Source organism: Zootoca vivipara, chromosome 6 (assembly GCF_963506605.1).
Source record: "Zootoca vivipara chromosome 6, rZooViv1.1, whole genome shotgun sequence".
In the NCBI taxonomy this organism is placed as follows: domain Eukaryota; kingdom Metazoa; phylum Chordata; class Lepidosauria; order Squamata; family Lacertidae; genus Zootoca; species Zootoca vivipara.
Genome location: NC_083281.1, coordinates 39,992,474 through 40,018,364, shown reverse-complemented (window position 1 = coordinate 40,018,364; position 25,891 = coordinate 39,992,474). Strand labels below are relative to the sequence as shown.

At 43.8% G+C, this 25,891-nt stretch overlaps 1 protein-coding gene across 1 annotated transcript in view; it reads right to left on the bottom strand.

Moving 5' to 3' along the window:
- The window catches only part of CSMD2 (CUB and Sushi multiple domains 2), a 495,411-nt gene that overhangs the window by 196,281 nt on the left and 273,239 nt on the right, over positions 1 to 25,891 (bottom strand). The window contains exons 9-11 of the mRNA XM_035120356.2: positions 23,310 to 23,434; positions 16,089 to 16,210; positions 6,967 to 7,070 (exon numbers count right to left, since the gene is read on the bottom strand). Coding sequence (XP_034976247.2) covers positions 6,967 to 7,070; positions 16,089 to 16,210; positions 23,310 to 23,434 — 351 coding nt within the window. The remainder of the gene's footprint in view (positions 1 to 6,966; positions 7,071 to 16,088; positions 16,211 to 23,309; positions 23,435 to 25,891) is intronic.

The window sequence follows — 25,891 nt, the reverse complement described above, 5'->3', positions numbered from 1 at the left end:
GGAATTCCATAGCATCCATTACTCAGTGAAGCTCTTGCAGTTATAACACAGTGAAGTTTAGGTGGTTAGTGAAAATCTCTGTCTCCCGCCAGGTTTATGGGGAAGCAGATTTGAACCAATTATGTTGCTGCTATCTTGATTGATAATAGTCTGGTTGTTGTTGCACTCCTGTGGATTTTGTAATATATTATTTCGATGTTGTTTTTATGGTAGTCTTGTGATTGCTTGATGGTTGTTTTATTGATTCCAATGCTTTTATATTTGTAGGGTTGGTTTATTGTTCCTTTGGTTTCCTTAACTGGCTCCTGTGCATTGAATTGTGGAAAAGCAGCCTAAACTTTTTAAGAAAAGTAAAAAGAAGGAAAATCTCTCCAATCAATGCAAGCAAAAGTCCCACACTATGTGCAAGTCAAACAGCAGGTGCAAGTAAGCCAAGTGTGGAGTAGTTTACAAAGCCTCAGGTTTGGACTGAGGTGACTCACATTTAAATTCCCCAACCCAAAGCACACTGGATAAACTTTGAGCCAGTCACTGTAGCCTGGTCCCAGTTTACATCCTAAAGGTACATGAAGCCACCACCTTGATGAAGCTAAGCAGGTCTGGGTCTGGTTACTGGCTGGAGGGGAAGGCACCTGGGAATGAGTCATGATGCATGCTAACATACCTGGGAACTTGCCTTGATGCATTCGCTCTGTCTCCATGGCTGGAGACAATAATGTTTCCAAATACCAGTTTAAGGAAACCATGAGGAAGAGAGTAGTACTCTTGTGCTAGGGTCTTGTTTGCAAATTTCCGATAGGGCACCGTGAGAACAGGATGTTGGACTAGAGGGGCCAATGGCCTGATCCAGCAGGCTCTTCTGATGTTCTAACATCCAATTCTGGTACAGTTTTCAAACCTCCAGACCAAAAACATTTCTGCCTCATCTAGACAGCTTCAGACTGTCAATATCCCATTTACTGCCTGAAACAGTTTGCTGTTAATTCTACTGGCCCCTGTACTCCACATTTTGACCAACATTTTGTCTGCAAATGAACAACTCCGTGTACAACTCACAGTTCCCAATCTTTGCATGCCTCGCCCCTTGGCTGTGTCAGCAAAACCCCAGCCCTTGCTTCCTTTCACTAGGATCTTCTACTTGGAAAGCCTTTCTAGAATTAACCTGAAGTCTTTTGAATGGCTATTTCATCTTGCCCCTCAATCCGAAGCAGGGTCCTGACTATGCTGCTACAGAACAACAGGGTCCAGATCCTTCTAGTCTTTCTCCCAGCAAAAGCACATACATGTCCCAAGAGGTGCTGGACTCACAGTGGAGCATGAGCCCCTTACAGCGCTTGAGTACTCTTGCACAACAATTGTCAAAAGAAAGATGAGGTGCAGGACCACTGAGGAAGTTATTCCTGGCCAACATGAAATATTCCAATATGAAAGTCCAAGAGGATTTGCTCTGCAACTTCCCTGGACACTTTTCTTACAAGTGCTTCTCACACCATTTAGAAAATGTTGTTTTGTGAAGAGAGCCCCTGAACTCACTTCAGCTTCTGACTTGGGTATCGAAAGGAAAGAGAGTGTGTCTCTAGCACAATCAGGCTCACAGGAACCCAGGGAGCTAAACAACTCCAAGTCAGATCCACCTGGCTCCACAGTGTTCATTGCTAGTTTCAGGAAGTGAGTCTGTCCCAGCTCTACCAGGGGTTGAACCTGGGACCTTTTGCATGAACACACATGTTCTGTTAGGGACGCGGGTGGCGCTGTGGGTTAAACCACAGAGCCTAGGGCTTGCCAATCAGAAGGTCAGCAGTTCGAATCCCTGAGACAGGGTGAGCTTCCGTTGCTTGGTCCCTGCTCCTGCGAACCTAGCAGTTTGAAAGCACGTCAAAGTGCAAGTAGATAAATAGGTACTGCTCTGGTGGGAACGTAAATGGCGTTTCCGTGCGCTGCTCTGGTTTGCCAGAAGCGGCTTAGTCATGCTGGCCACATGACATGGAAGCTGTGCACCGTCTCGGCTCCCACGGCCAATAGAGCAAGATGAGCGCCGCAACCCCAGAGTCAGTCACGACTGGACCTAATGGTCAGGGGTCCCTTTACCTTTACCTTTACATGTTCTGTTACTGAGCTACACCACCTCTCAAGATTCTTTAGATTGTGAGAACTTTTGGTCAGGGTCCTCTTTTCCACCTCCTTATATTCTCTTGTAATTTCTGGGTATACTGACTGTGCTGTAAAAACAGTCTCTTGTCTTAAAGCAACTTATCATGTTAACCTTGGCATGGCTGTGAGGTTCTTTCTAGTGAGAGGAGGCTATAGGTTTGGAAGGTAAATTCAGACCTGACTAAGAAGAATTTTTTGGGGGGGAGGTAGAGTGGCCTGTGCCATTTTGATGCAGAACTGTACTTTTAAATTATCCCCTAGTAAAAACTCCCCGCAAGCCAAAAAAGCAACACCATGAGGAGAAAGGTCCCAGCCCATGCTAGCCTTCTACTGGCAGGGAGGGAGGGGTTTTCTGGTTTGTTTTTTATACAATCACTTTGGGTGAACTGATCTCCCTCACCTGCAGTCTGAACAGTTATGGCTCATTCTCAGGGCCGGCCCTACGGCCAGGCTGGGTGGCGCAGGGCACCACGGCGCCGGCCCACCAGGGGGGGCGCCGGGCGCTCCGCCACGCAGCAGCGCCCTTGGCAGCAGTGCTGTGCACTAAGCCCGCCCAGCCATCCGCCCGTCGTGCTGGGAAACGGGGCGGCGGGGGGCTCCGGAGGGATCCGCCACACCACGGTGCCAGGGCGCCAGAGGTGCTTAAGACGGCCCTGCTCATTCTACCACCTGAGGACTACCATCTTATTCTTCTGCTGAAAGATGATGTAGCTCAGGCATCCCCAAACTTTGGCCCTCCAGATGTTTTGGACTACAATTCCCATCTGCCCCAACCACTGGTCCTGTTAGCTAGGGATCATGGGAGTTGTAGGCCAAAACATCTGGAGGGCCGCAGTTTGGGGGTGCCTGATGTAGCTGAACCAACCTGAATTTATTTCTGGTTTTAAATGGAGGAAAGCAACTCTGAGATAAATCCTCTGAATCTTGTTTGTGTAAACAATCTAGTAGCCAGTGCAAAATATCAACAGTGGGGCAACAGCTGAAATATGTGCCCCAAACCAGAGTCCAGGACCCAGGCTTTGTTTGAGCCAAGATTCTCCAGGGACCTGTGACCCAGACCTGGAGTTTCTGAAGGAATAACAAATAAGAAGGTGGGGGGGGAGGGAGAAGAGGATAATGTCCTCTTCTTTGTCCATTTATTGTTTCAGAATATCACTTTGCCCTGAAATCTGATCTACGTGAGGAGAATATTTTGACGGCACATATGAACCCATCAAGATTGCTTTTCAATGCTGAAAGTGGTGGAAATTTGTGGATATTCTAATTCCATGATTAATCTTATGCATTTTACTGGCACGAGCATATGCTCAAGTGTATTGGTAAGGCACCTGATAAGTAAAATAATGTTCATTATTATTATACCTAGAGAGAAAGGATTTTATTCTATTTATTTACTAGCAGTTTTGTACCCGGCAACACTCAGGAATTCTAATAAACCCCAAAATCATTGTGGTTTTGAAATCATGGCAGTTTCACAAAGTTCAGTACTCTACTGATTCAAAATGACATCCAACAGTATACAAACATAGATGAAAACCTGCTCCTTGATCTCAGGAATCATCATGCAAAATTTGGTTACAATATCTTAAGAGATGTCCAAATGCATAACAAGAGACAGTCAAACCACTTTCCAAGTTATATAGTAGATTTAATAAAGATTTCAAAATGTACATATGGCAGGAATGAAGGTGGGGGGAGATGCAAAAGGAGCTAAAAGCTATAGTGAATCTTGCATATAAAGTGCAACAGAGGCTCTGAACGAATTTAATAGAACTTAATTTACTTTGGGTTGCCTTGGGCAAGATAAAGCAACTAACAAATAATAATAATAATAATAATAATAATAATAATAATAATAATAATAATAGTCTGCTAGATCAGGCCAATGACCCATCTAGCCCAGCATCTGTTCTCACAGATATGCTCTAAGGGCCACATGTTATGGAACTGAAGAAATCTATGAGATGGACCTTCAAGTTTGGTACATCAGAAGAACCCTAGTGGGTGGGTCAGAGCAATCTAGTCCACCATCACACTTCCCATACTGGCCAGCTGGATGCCTTTAGGAAACCCATATGCAGGACATGAAAACAACAGCCCTCTCCCCTTATTGTTCCCCAGCAACTGGTAATACGGAGGCATGGGTGGTGCCTCTGAATCTGGAGGGAACATTTAGTCATTTAGTCATCATGGCTAGTAGCCACTGATAACTTTATCATGCATCCTCTTTTCAGCAGCAAATTCCACTAGTCGGTAGCTGACTGTGAAGGACTGCTTGTCCTGAATGCTGTCCACTTGCCCCACTTTTGATTCACAGCAGCTGGTATTCCAGCATTGAAAGAAGTACGTGGTCATTATTGCTTGTTGCCTTATGCTCCATAAATTTGCCTAATTCTATTTTAAATGCATCTGAATTGGTTGCCAACACTGCATCTTGCAGTACTTCTGGTTGCCCTTTCCTGCACCTTTTTCAGCTCTCTAATTTCCTACAGGAAATGTAAATGGCATGAAAGCTGTCATTTCCTCTGGAGTACCATGATAACCCAACACCTTCAGTGCACTTAGCTAAATCATCTGTTTGCACAGTGTCTGTCTTGACACCTCCAAGTTACAGCAGAATGTCTTCATTTGTCCAAACTTAATTCCCAGCAGAATTTTGCTGCAGGGTCATCTGAACTGGAACTAGTTAACCTGTTGGAAGAAGGAAAATGTTTCCCTCTCCCGGATTCTGTGTCTTGTCCCCATGCCTCTCTCAATGCGTAATTCATTCGTCCATCTGCCCACCCATCTTCAAGTAAAGACCAAGTCTGCTCACTCTTTTGTGCTGAGAGTGAAATCAGTAATGGCATTAGCTTCCCCCATAATTCAGTGCTGGCACAATCTAATGCACTTGTTTTCCCAGGCAGTTAGTGTAATGTGGTTTGAATGATCACTTACTAAATGCATTTATAGCCTCAAGGTCAACTTGAGCTTCTGTTTAGCAGAAGGGGACTGAGGAACACTATGGCGGTGACCTCCATTCATTGACAATTGCTCTAACTCTTCCGTAAGCACCAAGAGGAATTCAACGTGACTGGTAGAAACAGGAACTCTGTGAAAAGGCTTATTTGGTTTCTATCCTCCACTTAAGTGTAGAAAGTTCTTTAAACTGTCTGTTGTTCCAAGCACAGCTTTGTTTTATTTGTTATAGTTTTGCATACTTTAGAACTTGAATTGCTTTTATTGCTTAGAGTTATGTTAAGCCACATAGATCAAAGGATGAAACAGGATGCAAATAACTAGACGCAAAACCTTTGATGAGCAATTTGCAATTGGGAGCTGGGGAAAACTCTTCCACAGCTCCAAAGATGGCCAAGATGCTTTTTTGAAAATGCCCTGTGTTTCCTCAGTATTGATTGGTGGAGTGTGTTCGATTTGACATCGTTTGTGCCAGTGTTTCCCCTCCTTTTAAAAGTGACAGCCAATGAAGCTGAAGGGGAGAAGAAAATGGTAACTTTATGATGTCAGAACAAACTTCTTTTCATCAACACATTACCAGGGACACACTTTTCAGAAGCATTCCTGCTTTTCCATGTAATATGGAATTTGGGTTCAAGACCCTAAAATGTTCAGTACTTCCCCATCTATTGAGGGTGTTATATTTGGGGCAAGCGAGTGGGGGAATCCATTTTGCCTTGTCTCTAGCTGCAATCACTCACAATTATATCAAAACATTTCCACAACAACCCATGCCACCAAATCCTACACATGTACTAGGCACCCCAGTGGCTACATTAACTATTCCAATAGCTGCCTTCGGAAAATGACAACTGAATAGCTCCAAACCAGAACCACCAAATGTCTCTCCAACTCCTTTCAACCCTTCCTCAAAACCCACTTCAGAACTTGATGGTGGGGGTAGGGTGGGGAGGGAAGACTGCCACTGTTGACTCTGACTTGCCTCCAGTTCATGGCACACCAAATGCAGGGTTCAGCTTGATAAATGGCTACCCATTTCCCTTTCTACCCTGTACCACCAGCTGTGTAAATGGAAGAAGCCACCATCTTCCCATTTCTTCTTGGTTCTCTCAACCCAGAGTATGTGGCCATGGCCACTGCTCTGTCTATTTCCCCAAGACAGACGTTTCAAACACTATGAATGCCCCACGTCACATATATCAAGATAATATCAAGCCCATTGGGAAAGGCAGTAGCTCAGGGAACAGCACATGCTTCACATGTGAAAGTTTCCAGAGTTAATCCTCAATATCTGCAGGAAGGGCTGGAAAACACCCTTGTTTGAAGCCCTGGATAGCTGTTGCCAATCAGTGCAGGCAATGCTGAACTAGATGGACCAAGTATAAGGCAGCTTCCTATGCATACAGGCTTTCAAGATACTGAAAATTAATAGGTGATACAGAACAGGCAGCCACCCGGACTCATTGGTGTGGGTCTCTGGAGAGACCTGTGGCATCTCAGCAGAGGAAGTGGTTACAGAGCTGAGGCAGAATAAGTGGTGTAAGCTACCATTTCTGCAAGGCTTGCAAAACAAATATATTCTTGCTGTAGAGAACAAGCTTTTTAGTCTAGGTCCATTATCACTTGCTACCTGCCTGAGACCCTTGCCACAATCCAATAGCAGCAACTCTCTCCCAACCAACTGACCATTCCAGTAACACATATTTGTTTCTCTGTTCCAGCCATCCCAGCAAATTATTTAGTATACAAAAGTGAGCATGTGCATTCTGCCAAAGAAGTCTAAACTGCCTACAGTGATGTAGACATGCACACTCCAGCAAAACCCAACCAGAATCACATGAAGAAAAGCCTACTTACACATAGAGCACACTCTTCTGGTCTCCGACCTGACCACCGTCCCCCACAGTTAGCGTATCATAACCTCTCTCCAAGTCGAATTCTTCAAAGTTGAGTTTGATGACCTACCAAAGACACATGGTGTTAGAACAAATGGTTGAAATGTCAGGGAGGAACCAGGTTAACAGAAGGATTGGATTGAACAAACTGGGGCTAATATGGAGTAGCGACTAGCATGCTGAGCTGGGCTGCATTATACCAAGGTTCATATTCCCACTGAGCCATAAAGGAAAGTGGGTGGGCCTTGGAAAGCAACAATCTTTCAGTCTGTCCCACTTCTAAAGGTTGTTGCAACACTGAACATCTGGGGTAACAACCAGTGTTATAGAAGTGATGCAATGAATGATCAGGAAGCCAACTTCAGTGATTCTACCCCCAACTATATTCAAGCTGTGCAATCATCTAAATCAGCCATATTGCTCACAGTTATGAGCATCAGCATGGTGTAGTGCTTACAGCATCAGATGAAAACTGGGTTCAATTTACTACTCAATCATGAAACTTACTGAATAACCATGGGCCAATCAGCCTAACTTACCTCACAGCATTGTTGTGAGGATATATGCTGCCCTGGGCTCCTTGAAGAAAGGGTGAGATTGTTCTCCTTAAAAGCAATCTCAGTGCTTGTGGGTCAACAGAAAAGGGAGCATAAATTAAGCCACTGGGAAAGAAGGTGAGGGATCAGTATCCCCCAAGGATTGTAGAACATTATATATATATATATATATATATATATATATATATATATATATATATATAGGAGGAAGCCCCCCACCCCATAAAGCCCTGTGAAGACAGAGCATACTCAGTGCACACTTAGGAAGGCTGAATGTCAAGTGGGGGGAGGGCTGAGAGAGGAGGAGAATGAATTTGCTTGCATCCATGTCAGTTTTTCAGAGGAAGCCAGTGTGGTGTCCTCCAGTTCTTGCTGAGCTACACCTCTCATAATCTGTGACCATTAGCCATTCTGGCTGAGGCTGATGGGAGCTGCAAATCTGTACAGCACCAGGCTGTCTAACCTCCCCTAGATCTTGGAAAATGACAGTGTTTGTTTGACAATACTGCGACTTCGGTACAGCTGACAAAAAAATAGCATCACTGACTGCTTGAAGCAAGTGTAAATCATCAAATCCAAACAGGGTATTCTGGAAGCAGGGACTGGGCACCTTAATCTCTGCACTATCTGGGAAGCTCTCAGGTAGGCTGGCATCAACCTTGTTGCTCTGCATGCCACAACCCTAGAGCCCAGCAGAGACCATGACACCAAGTCAGAGGCTGCAGTGCTACGAGCTAAAGAACCAGATTTAGTCCCTGGTTCTGAGCCTGATGCTGATGATTATGGGACCACTGAACCTGAGGTTGGCTAGTAGGAATCCATTGAACCAGCTCCCACATCACCAAGGAATGAAGAACTGGGACCAGGACTCTCACAGGCACAATCCCTGGGTCTAAGGAGCTAAGTGCCTACCACAGTTTCTTGCCAGTCCAGTGGCAGAGGAAGAATACATCAGGAGGGAGGCCATGGAGCAGAAGTGCCTTTCTGCAGGTAAGGGGGCTTGCCCTTAAGGGACTCAAGGACGAAACCTAGGAAATGTGGGCTGGAGGCAGAGGTTCAAGAGGGGCCAGTTCACTTCTAACCCTTGAAGTAGCTCATTAGGAGCTCTCCTTGGTGCTGACTTGACACCTGATCTTCCATGCTCCATAGGTGCCTCTGCAAGACCAAAATAGGACACCACAGGTCCTATTGGGTCACATGATATACAGAGCCAACTGGCTATTTTTAACTACTGTGTTGAACTTTGTTCCCCAGCCTGACCAACTTGTTAGATGAAGCAGCTGTGCCGGCTAGTCCTGTGCCCTTGCTCCATTTTCGAAGCTGACCTTAATTACACACATGCCCCTGGTTCCTCAGAACTTTGATTTAAAGAAAAGAGAAATAAAAATACGTTTTTAAAAGTGGGAGAAATATGTTTGTGTCTTTTTGGAAGAGAAGGCATGGTGAACACTCATCACAGGATGTTCTTCGGAGTGTGTGACTGTATTTATGGAAATAAGAAAAGTATCATGCAATACACTGTCTAAATCAACCCTCTCCAACCTGATGACCTCCACATCCTGCTGGACTCCAACTCCCATCAGCCCCCAGCAAACATGTCCAATGCTTAAAGATAATGAGAATTGTAGTCCAACACAACTTGAGGGTACAAGGTTGGGGAAAGCTGGTTTATTGGTTTTTGTTGCTTTACTTTGTTGTCTTTATTCAGGATCAGGAACACTGTGCTGGTAGTCCCAGCATTGCTGAAACTCAGCAGATGTGGACTTGATCAGTCCCCTTGAACAGCAGACCCCTGGGAACACCATTTCACATTTATTGATAACCAAGAAAATAGATAAAGGGCAGGAGAAGAAAAACCTTTAGCCCAGATTTGCTCACCACCTGAATGTCTAGGCTGCAAATTGTGTGTGTGTTTTTTTAAATTATCTTACTGAATGTATGGCCCACCACTTCACTTGCTGTATGTCACTTCGGAAAACACAATCCTGTAAACAGTTTAATCTGGGGATACAGCACAAAATTTAACACCACCATTTAAATAAATGCAGGAGGAAAGAGCTCCACAGTTGCATCAGCATCACCAGCCCAAATTCAGACTTGAAGCCTCTAGGTCTCTGAGCTGGTGACCTCCTCTGTGGGCATCATGTGGAGTCTCAGAGAGGAGGTGGGAGGCCAGCAACTTGCTCCCACAAACTCAATATTTCCATGGTTGACCCACCAAGTTGCATATTTCTGGATGAAAACGCTACACTTCACTGAAAGAGCAACTGTCAATGTGGAAATCAAAACAAACAAAAAATCCAATCCTGCCCAAGTAATAATATATCACTGGAAAAAATGGAAAACAAATATAATGTGGTCCATTTGAATAAAGCACTCCCCACACTCCTCAGCCACCAAGTGAAAGTTCTTACTCTCTTTTCAAAGTGAAGGTAAAAGTGTTTGCAGTTGTACATGGAAGAAAAAGATCCTTCTCAAAGATGACTGTAGCCCATTCATGCATCCAGTTCATATGGGTACCACACATGCCAGGGGAAAGTGTCATAGGATCACACCAGCAAGTCACACTTCACATGCTAGTCGTGCCACTGAATGGTCATACATTCAGTGTGAAAGCCAAAGGCTCCTGTTGCATGAGACCCCTCCCACACTGCTGCCAAACATAAGAACATGGCTGGCACTCATGTCAACCTGCAGGGGGTACAGGGAGTGGGCACATTCTGCCCTCTAGCAAGGAAGAACAGAGTGAGAGCAGCAGACAACATCAGAGCCTGCTTTAGCCGAACCCCCACTTGGGGAAAACTGTACATTATATTTTATTTATTATAGTATTTTTAAATTGTCAAGCGCTTTGGGTTCCATGGTAGAAAGGTGGTATATAAATGCAGCAAACAAATAAATACATACAAATCCACTCCCTGTTTTATGAATTTGGCCCCCAAAGGGGTTTGTCAAATTCTTTTTACTATTCTCCCTACGCTAAGTTGCGTTAAACCTCCACCTAGTATGAACCTGTACTAAAAAAAATTATTATTAAAAAACCATGTAATGATTGAATAATGTAATTAATGCAAAGAACAAAGGGTTGTTAAGTGACACACATCATTAGTTAAAGCAGCCATTCAAGTAAACTACATTTTAACAAGTCTGACCCTAATTAAATAGCTAATTACATTGTAGTACACTGTGGACCATAACCTTGTTGCAGAGACACAAGCTTCTGGAGTCCAAGAATTATTTATGTATTCTTTCCTCCCCCTACCTTTCTACTCTCTTCCTTCCGCTTTTGCTCTTAGTTAAAAATTGAAATTTATTCAATGAGTCATTAAATAACAAGAGACCTTCTAGAAAATATAGATGAATGGATGGCATAAAGCCCACCTTTCAAAAGTCATTGAAAACAAGTAGCAAAAAAAAACACATGAGATGTGGTGAGATCTGCTGAGCAGTTTTCAATAGGCCCAGCTATTAAGGCTTGTCAATAGCCATTATGGGTCACTTTACTTTAGACTAGTTTGCTGGCTATTGACAACCAAGGATAAGATTTCAGCTTAACAGATCTGCTGGTGTGTGTGTCCATGCATGTCCAGGTAGTAGAAATTCCATATGCTTACAATTCCATATCTAGGAATATTTCCACAAGCCACAATCTGCTAGGGCCAAATGACCCTCCAAAACCAGTATGGCCAATGGCCAGTGATGATAGTAGTTGGAGTCCTACAACATATGGAAGGTCAAAGGTTCCCACTCCTGCTTTAGGGCTACACAATTTGCTAGCATTTGAACACAGGAGGTCCCTTACATGGAGTCAGACTACTGGTCTTTGTCTGACCATTGTTCGGTGGCTCTCCCAAGGTCTCAGATGGTGAGAAGATTCCCAGCACCAGCCACCTAGGGTTATTCTAACTAGAGATATTCAGGATTGAACCTGGGGCATTTTATATACAATGCATTCATATTAATGAGTTATCAGCATTTTTACTGTTTCAGGGTATATCTGTGTATCTGAATGCAAGAGAGGGTGATTATAACACTTAAATTAAAAAATTTAGTCCAGTAATGTTTAACCGTTATTAAGCCAATAAGGCTACAATGTAACCCATCAGAATAAATGCCCAAGGTCTCCAGTTACCCAAACGTGGGAGATTTCTCTCTAGCTCACCATGCCACCCACATCTTTAACACACACACACAATTTGCTTTTCTGACACACAGTAAACTCGTTCAGCTGTATTTTCTGCAATTGCTGCAGATTCTGGAGACAGCACTCAAATGCTAAAAGGAATTGATTTGTTTTCCACCTTCTCTCTCTCTCTCTCTCTCTCTCTCTCTCTCTCTCTCTCTCTCTCTCTCTCTCTCTCTCTCTCTCTCCCCCCCCCCATGCGCCTGACAAGAGAAGCCCACAGGAGTGTAAGGAATATCCTAAGCTATTTAAACACAGGGAGGATATCAGTCATCAGTTGTGGAACAACTTCTCAAACTAATAGTAACAAGCTGAGTGGTAACAAGTGAGCATAGTTCCACTTTCTCCAAATCCATCAATACAAGTTCTGGCCAGTCATCTGATTCTCAGGAACAAGGACAGTGAGGACAGTGATGTGCCTTGGAACACATCAAGGAAAAGTTTCCTGTGCTGTCTGCTAGTTGTAAGGAAAGCCAAAGGGTCCCAACAAAAGACAACTGCATCTTCTCCTTGTAATCCTTCATTTTCCTTACACGGGGTACAACTCTCCAACACATCACACTTCATACTAAACTAGAGGTGAGGAATTTGTGGCCCTCCAGATGTTGTTGGACTCCCATCTGCCAGCAAGGTCAAAGATGGGAGTTGTAGTCCACTAACATTTGGAGGGCTACAACCCCCCCCATTAAACATACAGTATGACAGAAGTCAGTGGAGAGGGTCTTTTCATCCATCTGCCTGGCCCAACTGCCATCTGAACCATTCTCCTTCTTGGATCAGCAGCAGTCAGCCAATGAGGCCACATGAGAAAAGAGCTCTTTCCTTGGTCTGTTTGGATAGGCTATCACTCAGAGAGGGTTTATTCAAACTTACCATTTGTCCTGCTCTTTCCAGGCCACAGGTTCACACTTAAAAACTTGAGGGTTTTTTTAAGCTTAATCTACTGTAGTGGCAGTAGAAATGCCACTGGGTGGCCAGTGACTGGATCTTTCTCTCTCCCTTGAAAAGTGGGTCCTGTGAATGCTCAATATACCCCCCTGGGGCCTGTAAATGTTCTCTCTCCCTCCCTCTTTCTCTCACCCACACCAGAAGAAAAAGCACTCAACCTTTCTGCAGCCACTCTACTAGCACAAAAAGAGATGCCCAAGTTCAACAAGTTCCGAGTGTGGAGGGAGATATAACACAAGGGCACAGAGGCTACTTCAAAGAAAGTGGGTGGGTGGGGGAGCCAGGGATACTCCAAACATTCTTTTTTAAACCCTTATATCAGTTTAGTGTTCGCCAGATGTTTTCAGCTGCAACTCTCATCATCAGCGCCAACACAGCTGTGTTTGTTGGGGCTGATGGGAGTTGTAGTCCAGAACATCTGAAGAGCACCAGCTTCATGAATGCTACTTTATAACCCTGCCTTGATCTAATAACTACTACAATCCTGGAGCTGATTCAGACTATTGTTCCATTTACACTGACTAGCAACAACTCTGCAGATTTTCTGACAGCCCTATCTGGAGATGCCAGAAAAAGTATTTGTTGTGCACAAGACAATTTAGACCCATACAGTTGGGGTTGCATATACTCAATGCAATTCTGAGACCAGTGTCCAATTGCATAATTTTTCCTATATTGTGCAATGCATGATGTATATTTTTACAGAACTCAATTCCTTTTGTTAGTCATAGGCAAGGAAAAGGAACTATCACAGCAAGCTATAGCAGAGGAAGAGATGGGACTCCGCTAGCTCTGGAAAATGTCAGCTCCACCAGACTCCTCCATCAACTGTCATCTGGTGCAACCATTCCATCAGGCTATAAGAACGAAAGATCCTATTGGATCAGGCTAATGGATGAGGTTACTGCTAGGTGGATTTGTAGCTGGTTGACTGACCAAAGCCAAAGAGTGCTTACTAATGGTACCTCATTATTTTTTGGGGGAAAGAGATAAATGGGCTGCCACAAGGTTCTGTCCTGGGCCGGTTGTTGTTCTACGTCTTTATAAATTACTTGGATGGGGAAAAAACACCTGAGGGATTGTTCATCAAATTTGCAGATGACACCAAACTGGGAGGTAATAATGCCACAGAAGACAGAATCAGGATTGAATATGACCTTAACATATTGGAAAACTGGGCCAAAACTAACAAAATGAATTTCAATAGGGACAGATATAAGATGTACACTTAGGCAGGAATAAACAGCTGCACAATTATAAGATGAGGGAAAACTGCCTTGCAAGTAGTACATGGGAAAAAGATCTAGGGGGTCTTAGTAGACCACAAGCTTAACATGAGTTGAGTGTGATGCAGCAGCAAAAATACTGCTAGGCTTGAGTCTAATGTTCAGCTGAAGGGAAGTAATAGTGCCACTCTATTCTGCTTTGGTCAGGCCACACCTGGAGTACGATGTCCAATTCTGGGCACCACAATTTAAGAATGATGATATTGACAAGCTATAACATGTGCAGAGGAGGGCAACCAAGATTATTAAGTGTCTGGAAACCAAGTCTTATGGAGAAAGCCTGAGGGAGTTGGGTATGTTTAGCCTGGAAAAGAGGAGACTGAGAAGAGATATGATAGCCATCTTCAAATATCTTAAGGGCTGTCACATGGAAGATGGAGCACGCTTATTTTCTCCTGCTCTGGAGGTTAGGACACAAACCAATTGCTTCAAGCAACAAGCAACAAGAAATAAGATTCTGACTAAACATCAGGTATTACTTTCTGAAGGTAAGAGCTGTTTGACAGTGGAACAGACTCCCTGGGGAGGTTGTGGACTCTCCTTCACTGGAGGTTTTTAAATAAAAGTCATCTGTCATGGATGCTTTAGTTGCAAGGCAGGGCAGGGGGTTGGGCGAGATGACCTTTGGGGTAGGAAGTTCAATTTTATGAACCTATGAATGCTTCATCTAGCTCAGCCCCCTGTTCTCACAGTGACCATCTAGACATCCGTGGAAAACCCACAAACAGGACCTGAGCACAACTGTCCACCAGCAATTTCTAGCAACCGGTATTCAGAAGCATTACTGCCTCTGACCATAGAGGCAGAGCATAGCCATCATGGCTAACAGCCATTGGTAGTCCGTCCCCCAGGGATATGGAAAGGACTGTTGGGCCTCTCCACAGGCTCCACTGAGAAACCAGCAACTTTTTGAACCCTCCCGTCCTTGAAATCTTTTCAAACCAGCTGGTCATTACAAGAACTCTGCATGTAAGAACCTGTGTGTGACTTTGCTCCCCCATCTTCCTTCCTTTTATATTGTGATGTTTTATATTGTAAGTGAAGGCAGGGACTTTCTTATTGTTGAGTATCTGCTAATACTGCTATGGGATTCTCTAAATTAATTGTGGTATGTAAATTACTTTAATATTTTTTATAATTAAAAAAAATCTGTAAGCTGCTCTGGGGGCCTTTTTTCAGGGTAAAGTGCTATAAATACATGATGAATGCAGGGAACCCAAACCCCACTGCTTCAAAAAATGGGCATCCCTTTTCAGCTACGTTGCTGGTTTCTGACTGGCTGAATCTGTATTGATTTACTTAAATAGAGTTCCAATTTTCAGGATGAGCCACAACAACAACAAATAAGGAATACATGACACAACAAAGGTTATCATGTATATATTCACACTGTCAGCAAGTTCTATAAATGCTTCCAGGTTAGATTTATTCATTTACGTACCATTTCCTTGCATTTATATCCCACCATTCTTCCATCATGGAACCCAAGGCAGCATTCATGATGTTCCCAAGGATTTCCCCCTCTGGGGACTAACTAGACTCAGGCTTGCTTAGCTTCAGTGTCTTCAGACCATATGTTGGGACCAAAGGCTAAATGCTAAAGGTCTGTCTGAATAGCCGGGCAGAAACTCTGGACCTTCTTGCATCCCACCTCCCTTTTGCCAGTGCAGGCCTTCTTGACCTGTGTATGTCATATCCACTTCAAGTTACAAAGCAACACACCTTTCATTGCTTGCATGAGCTCAGCCTTTACCAACCTGGTGACCTCCAGATGTTTTGGACTACAACCCTCATCAGCCCCAGCCAGCATGGCTGTATTTTGTTGTAGCAGCTGCAGCCAAAACATCAGATGGGCAGCCAATTGGGGAAGACAGCATTGGCTGGATTGTCCCATGGCTGACCCTGTAGCTACATTTTAGCCACTTAGTTTGGAACATGATTGCCTCAACCTACTTTCATATGCCTCTCACATGCTGCTGATGCAACTTCCTGCCCTTCACCAGGTTTGCTGCGGAATTATGAGTCCAACTTTGCAAACACGCTGCTCAGGTTTCCCAAAAGTGGACATACATCCAATCCCCACCCCCAGCAATGCATCCGCAAGACCTACCTTGGCTGGATTGACTGCTGTTATCACCCACACGCAGTAGGCATTGTTATCGTACTGGACAGGATAGTTTGGAGATGTGATAATGCCGCTGGGGCCTCGGAGGTACGTATCACACATCCTAGCTGTGGGGGTGGGGGGAAAGGGAAACAAAAAGCAAGGAGTATGTGTGGAGGGAATATTTAAGCTTGGGGTGGCCCCTTTGTTAAGAGGTCAGGAATGCACAGGCAGCGAATTCAGTGTCATACTTTATCTGCTGTTTCCTCATCCTACCCCACCACTCTGCTTTCCACCAACCAAGTCATAGAATCACAAAAGGAACAAACTGAAAAAGCACCTGAAGATCATCTACTCCCAGCCCACACATCACAAGACCACCAAGCTGAAGGCATCCCACTAGCCATGCATGGAAATCACAAGGGCTCAGCTTCTGCTGCCTGCCTTTGACTCTGTAAACGGGATGAGATTATAAAGCGCCTGACAGACTTCAATGCAAGGCTGGTGGCCTGTGTTCAGTTGACTGCAGACTGTGCCAACCTGGTACCCTCCAGATATTTTGGGTTATTATTACTATAAATTAAATTTATATACCACCCTTCATCCAAGGATCAGAGAGTGGTTTACAGTATAGAAGCATAAATGAATAGCATAGTAACAAACAAAACAATAACCCCCCTGAGTTTAAAAGGCCACAGATTGTTTAATTAGCCAAAGGCCTGGGAGAAGAGGAATGATTTTGCCTGTCACCTAAAGATATGCAATGAAGGTGCCAGGTTGGCCTCCTTGGGGAGAGTATTCCACAAACGGGTCCATTGGTCCATCTAGTCCAGCACTTTGTCAACTATGTGCCCTCCTGATGTGTTGAACCACAATTCTCACCTGCCTCGACCGGCCCAGACATATGGTGCCAGGGCTGATGGGAGTTGTAGTCCAAAACAGCTGGAAGGCCCCAGGCTGGAAAATCTGGGCCTATTCCAATGGGTGCCAGCTCTCCATTGTCCTTCCAATCCGACTGTTTGAAATCATTTTACGCAGAGGTGCTAGTGCAGGCATCCCCAAACTTCGGCCCTCCAGATGTTTTGGACTACAATTCCCATCTTCCCAGACCACTGGCCCCGTTAGCTAGGGATCATGGGAGTTGTAGGCCAAAACATCTGGAGGGCCGCAGTTTGGGGATGTCAGTGCTAGTGGATCAAACCTGCATATGAATTATGTGCTAGCTAATCTGAGGGCTATCCCAAACTTGCCACCTTTGCAGTAGTATTAGGACACAGTGGCAGGGATGCCAAATTAAGCCAAGCACGGGAGTAATCACACAAGTACAGTAGCAGAAAGGGGGATATTAATTCAATAAAACAAAAACAAAACAACCAGCTCCCTAAAACAAATTAACAAACCAAAACTGTACTTATGGGGACGGGGTGTTTATAAAGCTGAGTGTTTTTGTCTTTTGCCACCACAAATCAAATCCACAGACCTATACCCATTTACCTGGGAGTAAGCTCCATCAAATTTTATTCGATTTACTTCTGAGTAGACATGATGAGGACTGCCCTGTGCATATATATATATATATATATATATATATATATATATATATATATATATGTTCAAGTGTTGGTTTGTAAGACTTGAGTTATACAAAACAAACAAAGAAGCAAAATATATCTAAAGTCTTGTGGCTGAATTCTAAGGCAATAACATTATAAATTATTTACTCTTCATAGTTCATTTACAAACTCTAGCTTCACCACCAATGAGAGCTGGAAACTTATTTCATATTTCTTGTTTTTTCAAGAAGAAAAATGAAATAAAGCTGGGATTCAAAAAGATGCAGAGCACCCTACAAGGTTGTGCATGCAACTCCACACTCAAGAAACTGAGAAGGTGGTTTGGCATACCGTGTTTCTCATATTATAAGACATGTCTTATATTTATTTTTTCCTCAAAAAAACCCACTATGACTTATTTTCAAGGGATGTCTTATTTTTTTCCTCCTCCTCCTGCCGCGGCCGGCATTGCTGCTGCGCCTATCACTATGTCTTATTTTCGGGGTATGGCTTATATTCCTTGAATGCTTAAAATCTTGCTATGGCTTATTTTATGGGTATGTCTTAAAATATGAGAAACAGGGTAGATATCTCAAGATGCAATCGATTTATTTCAAAAAAAGAGCAGGGAGAAGAGGCCATACCTGGCAGCTAAGCAGACTATTGGCAATGCTATTAAATTTGTTTTGCAGTATGGCTTCCTGATAGAGAGTGAGGTGGGCTTTAACTTCCTTCACCCACGCTCAGCCTGAAGGCCTAATCAAATCCCAGCACTGTAAATATTTAATAGAAGGCAGTCAAATTAAGTTTGGCTTTTCCACAGGTTCTGGGATGGTGGAGAATATTTCTGAAGAACACTTTGGATGAAAGAGAGGAGAAAAAGGCAATATTTAAGAAGAAAAGGTGGACACAAAGTGTCTCTCTCTGGGTTCATGGGGAAATCCATAAGTTTGGATGCCAGCATCAAAATTCATTTCAGATTAGGATTCAGATTCATGAAAGGCTCAGTTTTAGACCTTAAATGCTTTGAACACTGCTTTGGGAGGCAACATACAAGGAATCTCTTATAAGTGTCTTTTAGATCTGAGCAGGAACAGAGGAAGCTGCCTGATACCAAGTCAGACCATTGGTCCTTCCAGCTCAGCATTGTCTACACTGACTGGCAGCACCTGCTCAGGGTTACAGACAGGACTCTGTCACATACCTACTTGGAGCTGCTGGGGATCGAAGTTGAATTGACTTGAATTTGGGACTTTCTGTGTGCTCTACCACTGAACTATGTCCCTTCACTTTATTCTGAAACAGACCAGTGACTAGAAGTCACACTCTTTGGTTTCTGATAGAAGTCTTTCCCAGCTCTACCTGGAGATGTCAAGGGACTGGACCTGGGACTTTCTCCATGCAAATCCCTTCTCTGAAGCAATTCCTGGAAGCCTATCGTGCTATCTTTACTTTTGCCCCAACCACACAAATCAAGTGTTGCACACACACAAAATTGGATCCATCCTCAAAATACTAATATTCACTCTTATAAATAATAATGACTAATTGCTACTAATGGTAATAATAAAAACAGTTTTGAAGAATCTATTAAATTTACACAAAAAAAATTCTAAATGAAAAGAAAGCACAGGTCCTGCCCTCATGCTCACATTACAGATGAAACAAGGGCGATGTAATATGAGGGTGATACAAAAGTAGAAATGACCACAGAGGAGATGCCTGAGCAAAGAAGAGTGTCTTCGGCAGCTGTTTGAATACAGAGACAGATGGAGATGTCTGTATGTCAGGAGCCAAGACATCCCACAGGAATGGTTCATTTAGGAGAGAAATAAGATGGAGATAGAGGAAGACATCTCAGGCATGGCATGGGGAAGAAGGGACTGAAAGAAGAAGGACAGAACGGGAGAAGCAAAAGGAGAAAATGAGGGACAAGAGAACTGGGTACATGCATTTAAAGTACGATCATATTACTCTAAATAGTCATGCCCCCTCCCCAAACAATTATGGGAGCTGTAGTTTGTTCAGAATGCTGACAGGTGCTAGGAGACCCATTCCTTTCACACAACCACACTTCTCATAGTGCCTTAACAATCAATCCCTCTTCACGGAGAACGACAGCTCCCAGAATTCTTTGGCAAAGTCCTGACTGTTTAAAATGGTATGGTAGAACTTTTAATGTATGGCATGAATGTGGCCAATGTAAAGCAAGGGACAAAAGGTAGGTGGGTGTGTGTATTTAAGGGGGAAAAATGAATGCCAAATGTAAAGGGTAAAGGGCATCCAATGAGTGAAAAGTAAATAAATCTAACTGGGAAATGGGCAGGGCAGGGGGAAGATGTTATGGCATATTCGAGAACACACCTATGCACATGGCGTTCCCCCAGGGACATGGGGGAAGCGAGCCATCAGATCCAGTTTCTGCAAAATTTGGGGGTAGGGAGTCAAGACCTAGAAAGTATACTGCAGTGTCTAAGATGTTTAAAAGATCCCCAGGAAGTATTCACTAAAAGTGTGCAGGAGGGGCACAAGCATACCCCTAAATGTGAAGGGATCCAAAGTGTATACAGGTGATTTGCACAGAATCTCCTCTGGATAAGCCAGATCCCTGGCTAATCTGCTTTCTCACTCGACCGGAGGAGCTCATACGTACAAGCAAACTTCTGTCTCTATGTAGTCTCTTCAAACTGATGTCCTCCCATCAGATGTCAAGGGAATAAATAACTATCTGACTTTTAGAAGACATCTGAAGGCAGCCCTGTTTAGGGAAGTTTTTAATGGTTGATGCTTTGTCGTATTTTTAATATTCTGTTGGAAGCTGCCCAGAGTGGGAGGGGTATGTATAAGTAAGTAAGTAAGTAAGTAAGTAAGTAAGTAAGTAAGTAAGTAAGTAAGTAAGTAAGTAAATACTGTCAGATTTGGGGCCATGGGGAATAGACAGTAAATGCAATCTGACTGCCCCCTCCCCAATGTAGTCAGTGAACACATGGGGGGGGGGGTAGCTTGAACTTTCCTAGTCTAGCAGAGCCACTAGGGTGGAAGGGGTTGTGCCCCACCAACCCACAGTCTGTCCTTGGCAATCTCCTGTCTGCTTGCCTTCTTCCTTCCAACCAGTCAGAGAGTGGCTCTGCCTGTCATTGCCTTTGGCTCTACAGTGGACACTAGCCACCATTGATCAGAGCCCTTCTAGCTGGTCAGACTTGAATTTTTATAGCACTCAGGGTGTTCCACAGTATGTACTGTTATGGGCAATCATTCTCAATAACCTTCTTCGCTGGTCCCCTGTAGTTCCCCTGCCCCAAATGGCTAAAGTAGGTTTTTGGAAGCCCTGATGAATACCCAGCTAACTTTCTTTAGGTCCCCCGTTGAGCATCTGCTATGACCTTGAGCTACTTATAGACCAAGATCTTTCAAGGACAGGCAACTCCATGACTCCAAACTCACTTCTTAATACAATTAATCAAAACGGCAAGGCTTTAACATTTGAAAGGTTTTTTTTAAAAAAAACAAACCCTAACAAACCCAAAATATAATATATAAAAAATATATACAGGGATAAGAAAAGTCTAAATTTTAAAAGGAGGAAGGATTTAATGACTGTATATAAAATTAATGATTAACACTGTCACAATGGCACTGGCAAGTCCTCCCTTATTTCAAATGAAAGGTTGCTATAGAATTCATTTGCAGAGTCAGATATTTATGCCAAATATCCTCTTATGTTGATTTAATTCATCCACACTTCAGGGAATTAGCCGGGATTTTACAGTGCCAAGCAAATACCAAGAAAAAAAAAGGAAAGGGCAGAAATGCACAAGCTGTGCAGTGATGGTTCAAAAAGACTTGTGACGGAGAGATCCAGTGAAGCGGAAAGTGTGATGTTCCCTATTGAATAAATACAGTAGCAGATAGAGAAGGAGACAGGACTCTCAACTTCCGTTTCCAGGACATCTCTGGAACAAACTCGCCTCTTCTCTTTCCTTTTTGATTGTCTTGCAAGCCCAGAGGAATACCTTGCATTGCCCTGTGGGGCACAGAAATCTCCAATAGACCATACATCCTCTCATTCCAGTTACTTAGGGCTATTCCACACTTCCACTTGTCCCATGCCTAGAAAGCATGGATCAGAGAGGTTTTCCACTTGTCTTTTCTAGGCATGGGTCTGAGTGTTTTCTCATTTGTTCCAATACTTTCCCCAGGAAAACCCACTGTTTAACACTAAATCGGAAAACAAAAATCAATCTGCAGGGGGGGGGGAACCATTGATGTTTGTTCTGATTCAGCAGTAAACAACAGGTTTCTCCAGGAGAAGGCAGTAAGGCAAGTGTAAGTGTGGACGAGCCCTTGGAGTCCCTATTTGGTGATGGCATTAAGAGATTATCCACATTTCCGGGGGGGGGGGGGGTTGATGCTCTTTAGCACTCAGTTGGAGCAAACAGCAATTCAGGTTTCCCCTAGTTTGCCATTTGTTCCAATCTATCGCTAAAGAGTGAATTTTCCCTTAGAAAGGAATGGGGCAAGAGAAAAACTGCTTGGACCCATGCTTTCCAGGAGTGGAATTGTGGACAAGCCCTAAATGTTATTAGCACTGATCCTCTGGCATATGTTCCCCCACCCCCTGTTGATTGCTTATGCCAGGGGTGGCTAACCTGTGGTCTTCCAGATGTTGCTGAATTACAACTTCATTCCACCCCCCTTGACCATTGGCTATTGCAGGCTGGGGCTGATGAGAGTTGGAGTCTGACAACATCTGGAAGTTCACATTTTAGTCACCCTTAGTTTATGTTCATTACATGTACTGTTTCTTTAGAAATAAAGGTAGTGGACTCTCGGGCATTGGAGGCTGTTAAACAGAGGTTGGCTGGTCCTCTGTCATTCCTGCAATCTGTGATCCCTGCATTGCAATGGGTTGGACTACATTACTTTTGGGGTCCCTTCCACTACAATTCTATGATTCCATTATAAGTACTGTAAATAAATATATTAATCTCAAGCAAGTTTCCCCTGTTACGTTCAGTAAACATGGCATGTGGCAGTTCTGTGTAGGCCAGTCAGTATAGCATCGTCATGGCTACATGAGATGTTCAAACTCCCTTTTTAAACATCTTTGGGGGGGAAAACCATGAACCAGCGACTGCCACCTTTCCTTGCTTTTTGCCTAAGCATAAAGGATTTGGGAGACCACACCTGTTGACTGTTTCTATCTTGAAGGACACTCTGACCCCACCATCCCAATTCCTGCTGATTTGGGACACTGAAACACTTAGAAAATGGGCATCGGTGCCTAATGTTGCTCATACCTGTCCCAGCCAAAAGAGGTAAGTTTGGCAGCTGGAGGAAAAACTCAGCGGCTGCACCTCCTTAGCTGAGCCCCACCTTACAATTAGGGAAACGTGTGTTTAGAAGATTAAACAAGGAGAAGCAATTAAACCAATCCCAGCCCCACGGCAGGCTACACATGCTGCAGGATTAATGGGCCAACCAAGGCTCTCAGCAAGGATGTTATTGGATGCTACCCTGAAAAGAGACCCCTACAGAGTGAACTTGATACAGTTCACAGCATCATATTCCCCCCCCCCTTCCCTGCTTATAATGAACCCCCAAGAAGGTGGAAATTGAAACCAATTTCCTGGCCAATTTGGAGCGTTTGGCACTGCACAGTTACTTGCCTCACCTCTACAAACTGGCCTCTGGTCACTCCAGGCTGCTATCATACCACTCAGCTTCTTACAGGTGATGCTTTTGGAACCTTGCAAATCGTAGCCTTCATTGCAAGTGAACTGGATGCTGGATCCTAACCTGAAAGATAGAAATGGTGTTGCTTTCAGCTTCTGGGAAAACGGATCAGCAATAAGAACTAAAAGCTGTTCTTCATGCATTCTGGTTTCCAGTCAGGAAGTCACTGTGGCAGCTGATTGGCCATTTATCTATTTATTTGTTCCTCAACATCCAGACTTTCTAAGCAGAGTACTTAGTTGTAAAAAAGCATACAAAGAATAAGAACAATTTAAGAAGTCTGCTGAAATATGGAAGTTTTTGTAAAGTGCCCGAAATTCAGGAGGGAGTTCAGAAAGGACTGTGCCCAATACTGAATGCATGGCTTGTGGGAGGCTACAAGCTATGCCTTTGGGCCATGGGAGGCTACTATTAGAGACTGCCACTTGGAGCTCCTGGGTGTAGCTGATCCCTGCCAAAAGTGGACCGTGAAGACAGCACTGACCAAATGATTGGTGGTGACTTTACAGCTGCTTTGGATCAGTAGGGATCTTCCTTTGCACTGGCACTTGAACTCAAGCTGCACTGCAAAGGAAAAATGGGTCACCTGACATCATTGTGATGTCAGGTGACTGACAGGTGGTTGGCCCCTCCAACTGTCTGAGTGGCTTGCCAGGGGTGGCAGAGCTAAAGATCTGGTCTGCCAGTCAAATCCTGTCCCCCATCACCTGCTCTATGATATATATCAACTTATTATTATTCTAAGGTTTATTCGTGATTCCACCAGGAACATTTCAAAGGGGCATTTTCAACATATATTAAATAGAGTGGTACCTTGGTTTACAACCATAATCTGTTCCAGAGGTCTGTTTGTAAACCCAAACAGGTTGTAACCCAAGGCGTACTTTCGCCAATCAGGCCTCCAAAAGAAAAGAAAAAAAATGTTCGTAATCCACAAAAAAGGGTTGTAATCCAAAAAAAGGATGCAAACTGGGACATGCACTTCCGGCTTTGACGTGTTTGTAATCCAAAACGTATGCAAACCAAGGTACCACTGTACCTGCACTTTTTAATCTGCCCCAAATATCAGCTTAGCATATGGTGTGTCTTGGCAACTGGCAATTAATTGACACAGCAATCAGCTCACCACATCCCAAGTATTTATTTTCTGGTTCAATGGGGAGAGGATGTCACTGATGGAACAGGGAGAAGCCTCTGTTGAGGTCCTGGAGAGCAGCTGGTCTGACTGTGCATCTTACGTTTGACGTGGTATATAGATTGCAGCTTAAAGGGTCTCTGAATTCTTTTAGATGGGATTGTGTGTTTGCTCCCTCCCTGCCCCATCATATCCCTCAGTGGGCATCACTATTTCTTTGGTTCTGACCCAAATTCCAGGAGAATATGGACAGAGTATTGGGGTGAAAATTGAAAGGCATTTTTAGAGAACAAATCAGGACTTGGCAGAGAAGTATGATTAAATATTGATCCACACACACACACACACCCTTCACATGCACAATGTGAAGAGCTTGACTGGCTTATTTTACGCCAAAGGGAAGAGATGGCAATGCAACAATGGGAAGCCACTCATGCAATTCAAACAACCTCATGGGGTAGTCTCCCCCAACATGGTATCCTTCAGATGTTTTGCATGTGCTGGCTGGGGCTGATGTGAGTTTTAGTCCAAACATCTGGAGGGCACCAGGCTGGAAAAGACCATCAAAGGGGTTGGTTCACACATACACATCTGTAGCTTGACAACTACTGGTGCCAGCCACTTGTCTGGATTGAGAAACACTTTGCTTGGGTTGGGATGTAAGCTCTGACTGATTCTGGTATTTGATCTGTGATTGTTAAATCCATGCAGCTTTTCAATTCACACAAGGAAAGCCATTGCCACTTTATATTTTAGCCATCAGCTAATGTGCATGAGTATTTGTGGCCTGGGAAAAATTAGCTGTGCAGTCATCAGGAATTCAGGTGTGTGTGAGTGACTTGGGCTGTGTACTCGTCATACACATAAAGTAATCTCCTGCCCAAAGGATCATGGGAACTGTAGTTTACCCCTTGCAGAACCATAATTCACAGCACCCTTAACAAACTACAGCTCCCATTATTCTTTTTTTGGGGGGGGTGCTTTTAACTATATGGTGTGTATGCAGCTGTGGGTTCAAATCCCACATCAACCCTTCACTGAGGGCTCCTACATACAGGGATAACTCATTTTCAAGAGACACTGAAACAAAAGGGTAGAAGGGGGAAACAGAAGAGTGATTTCTAAAAGAAGTGAAAATTACATTATATGGAATAACTCTCTGTAAACAGTTGTGGCCATACTAAAAAAATTACATAGAAACTACTATCTCTAAGGACACATGCAGCCTATAGGAAACTTTAGCACAGACCCCACTGTGGCGACTGGTGAGTATTTCCGTTTCTTTTTCCTCACCATGTTACTCAAGTGCCTGGGCTTGCCATGTTGAGATCCCCACCCCATTTCACTATTACTTTCTGCGACAACCACGTGTGTTGTGCACAGTG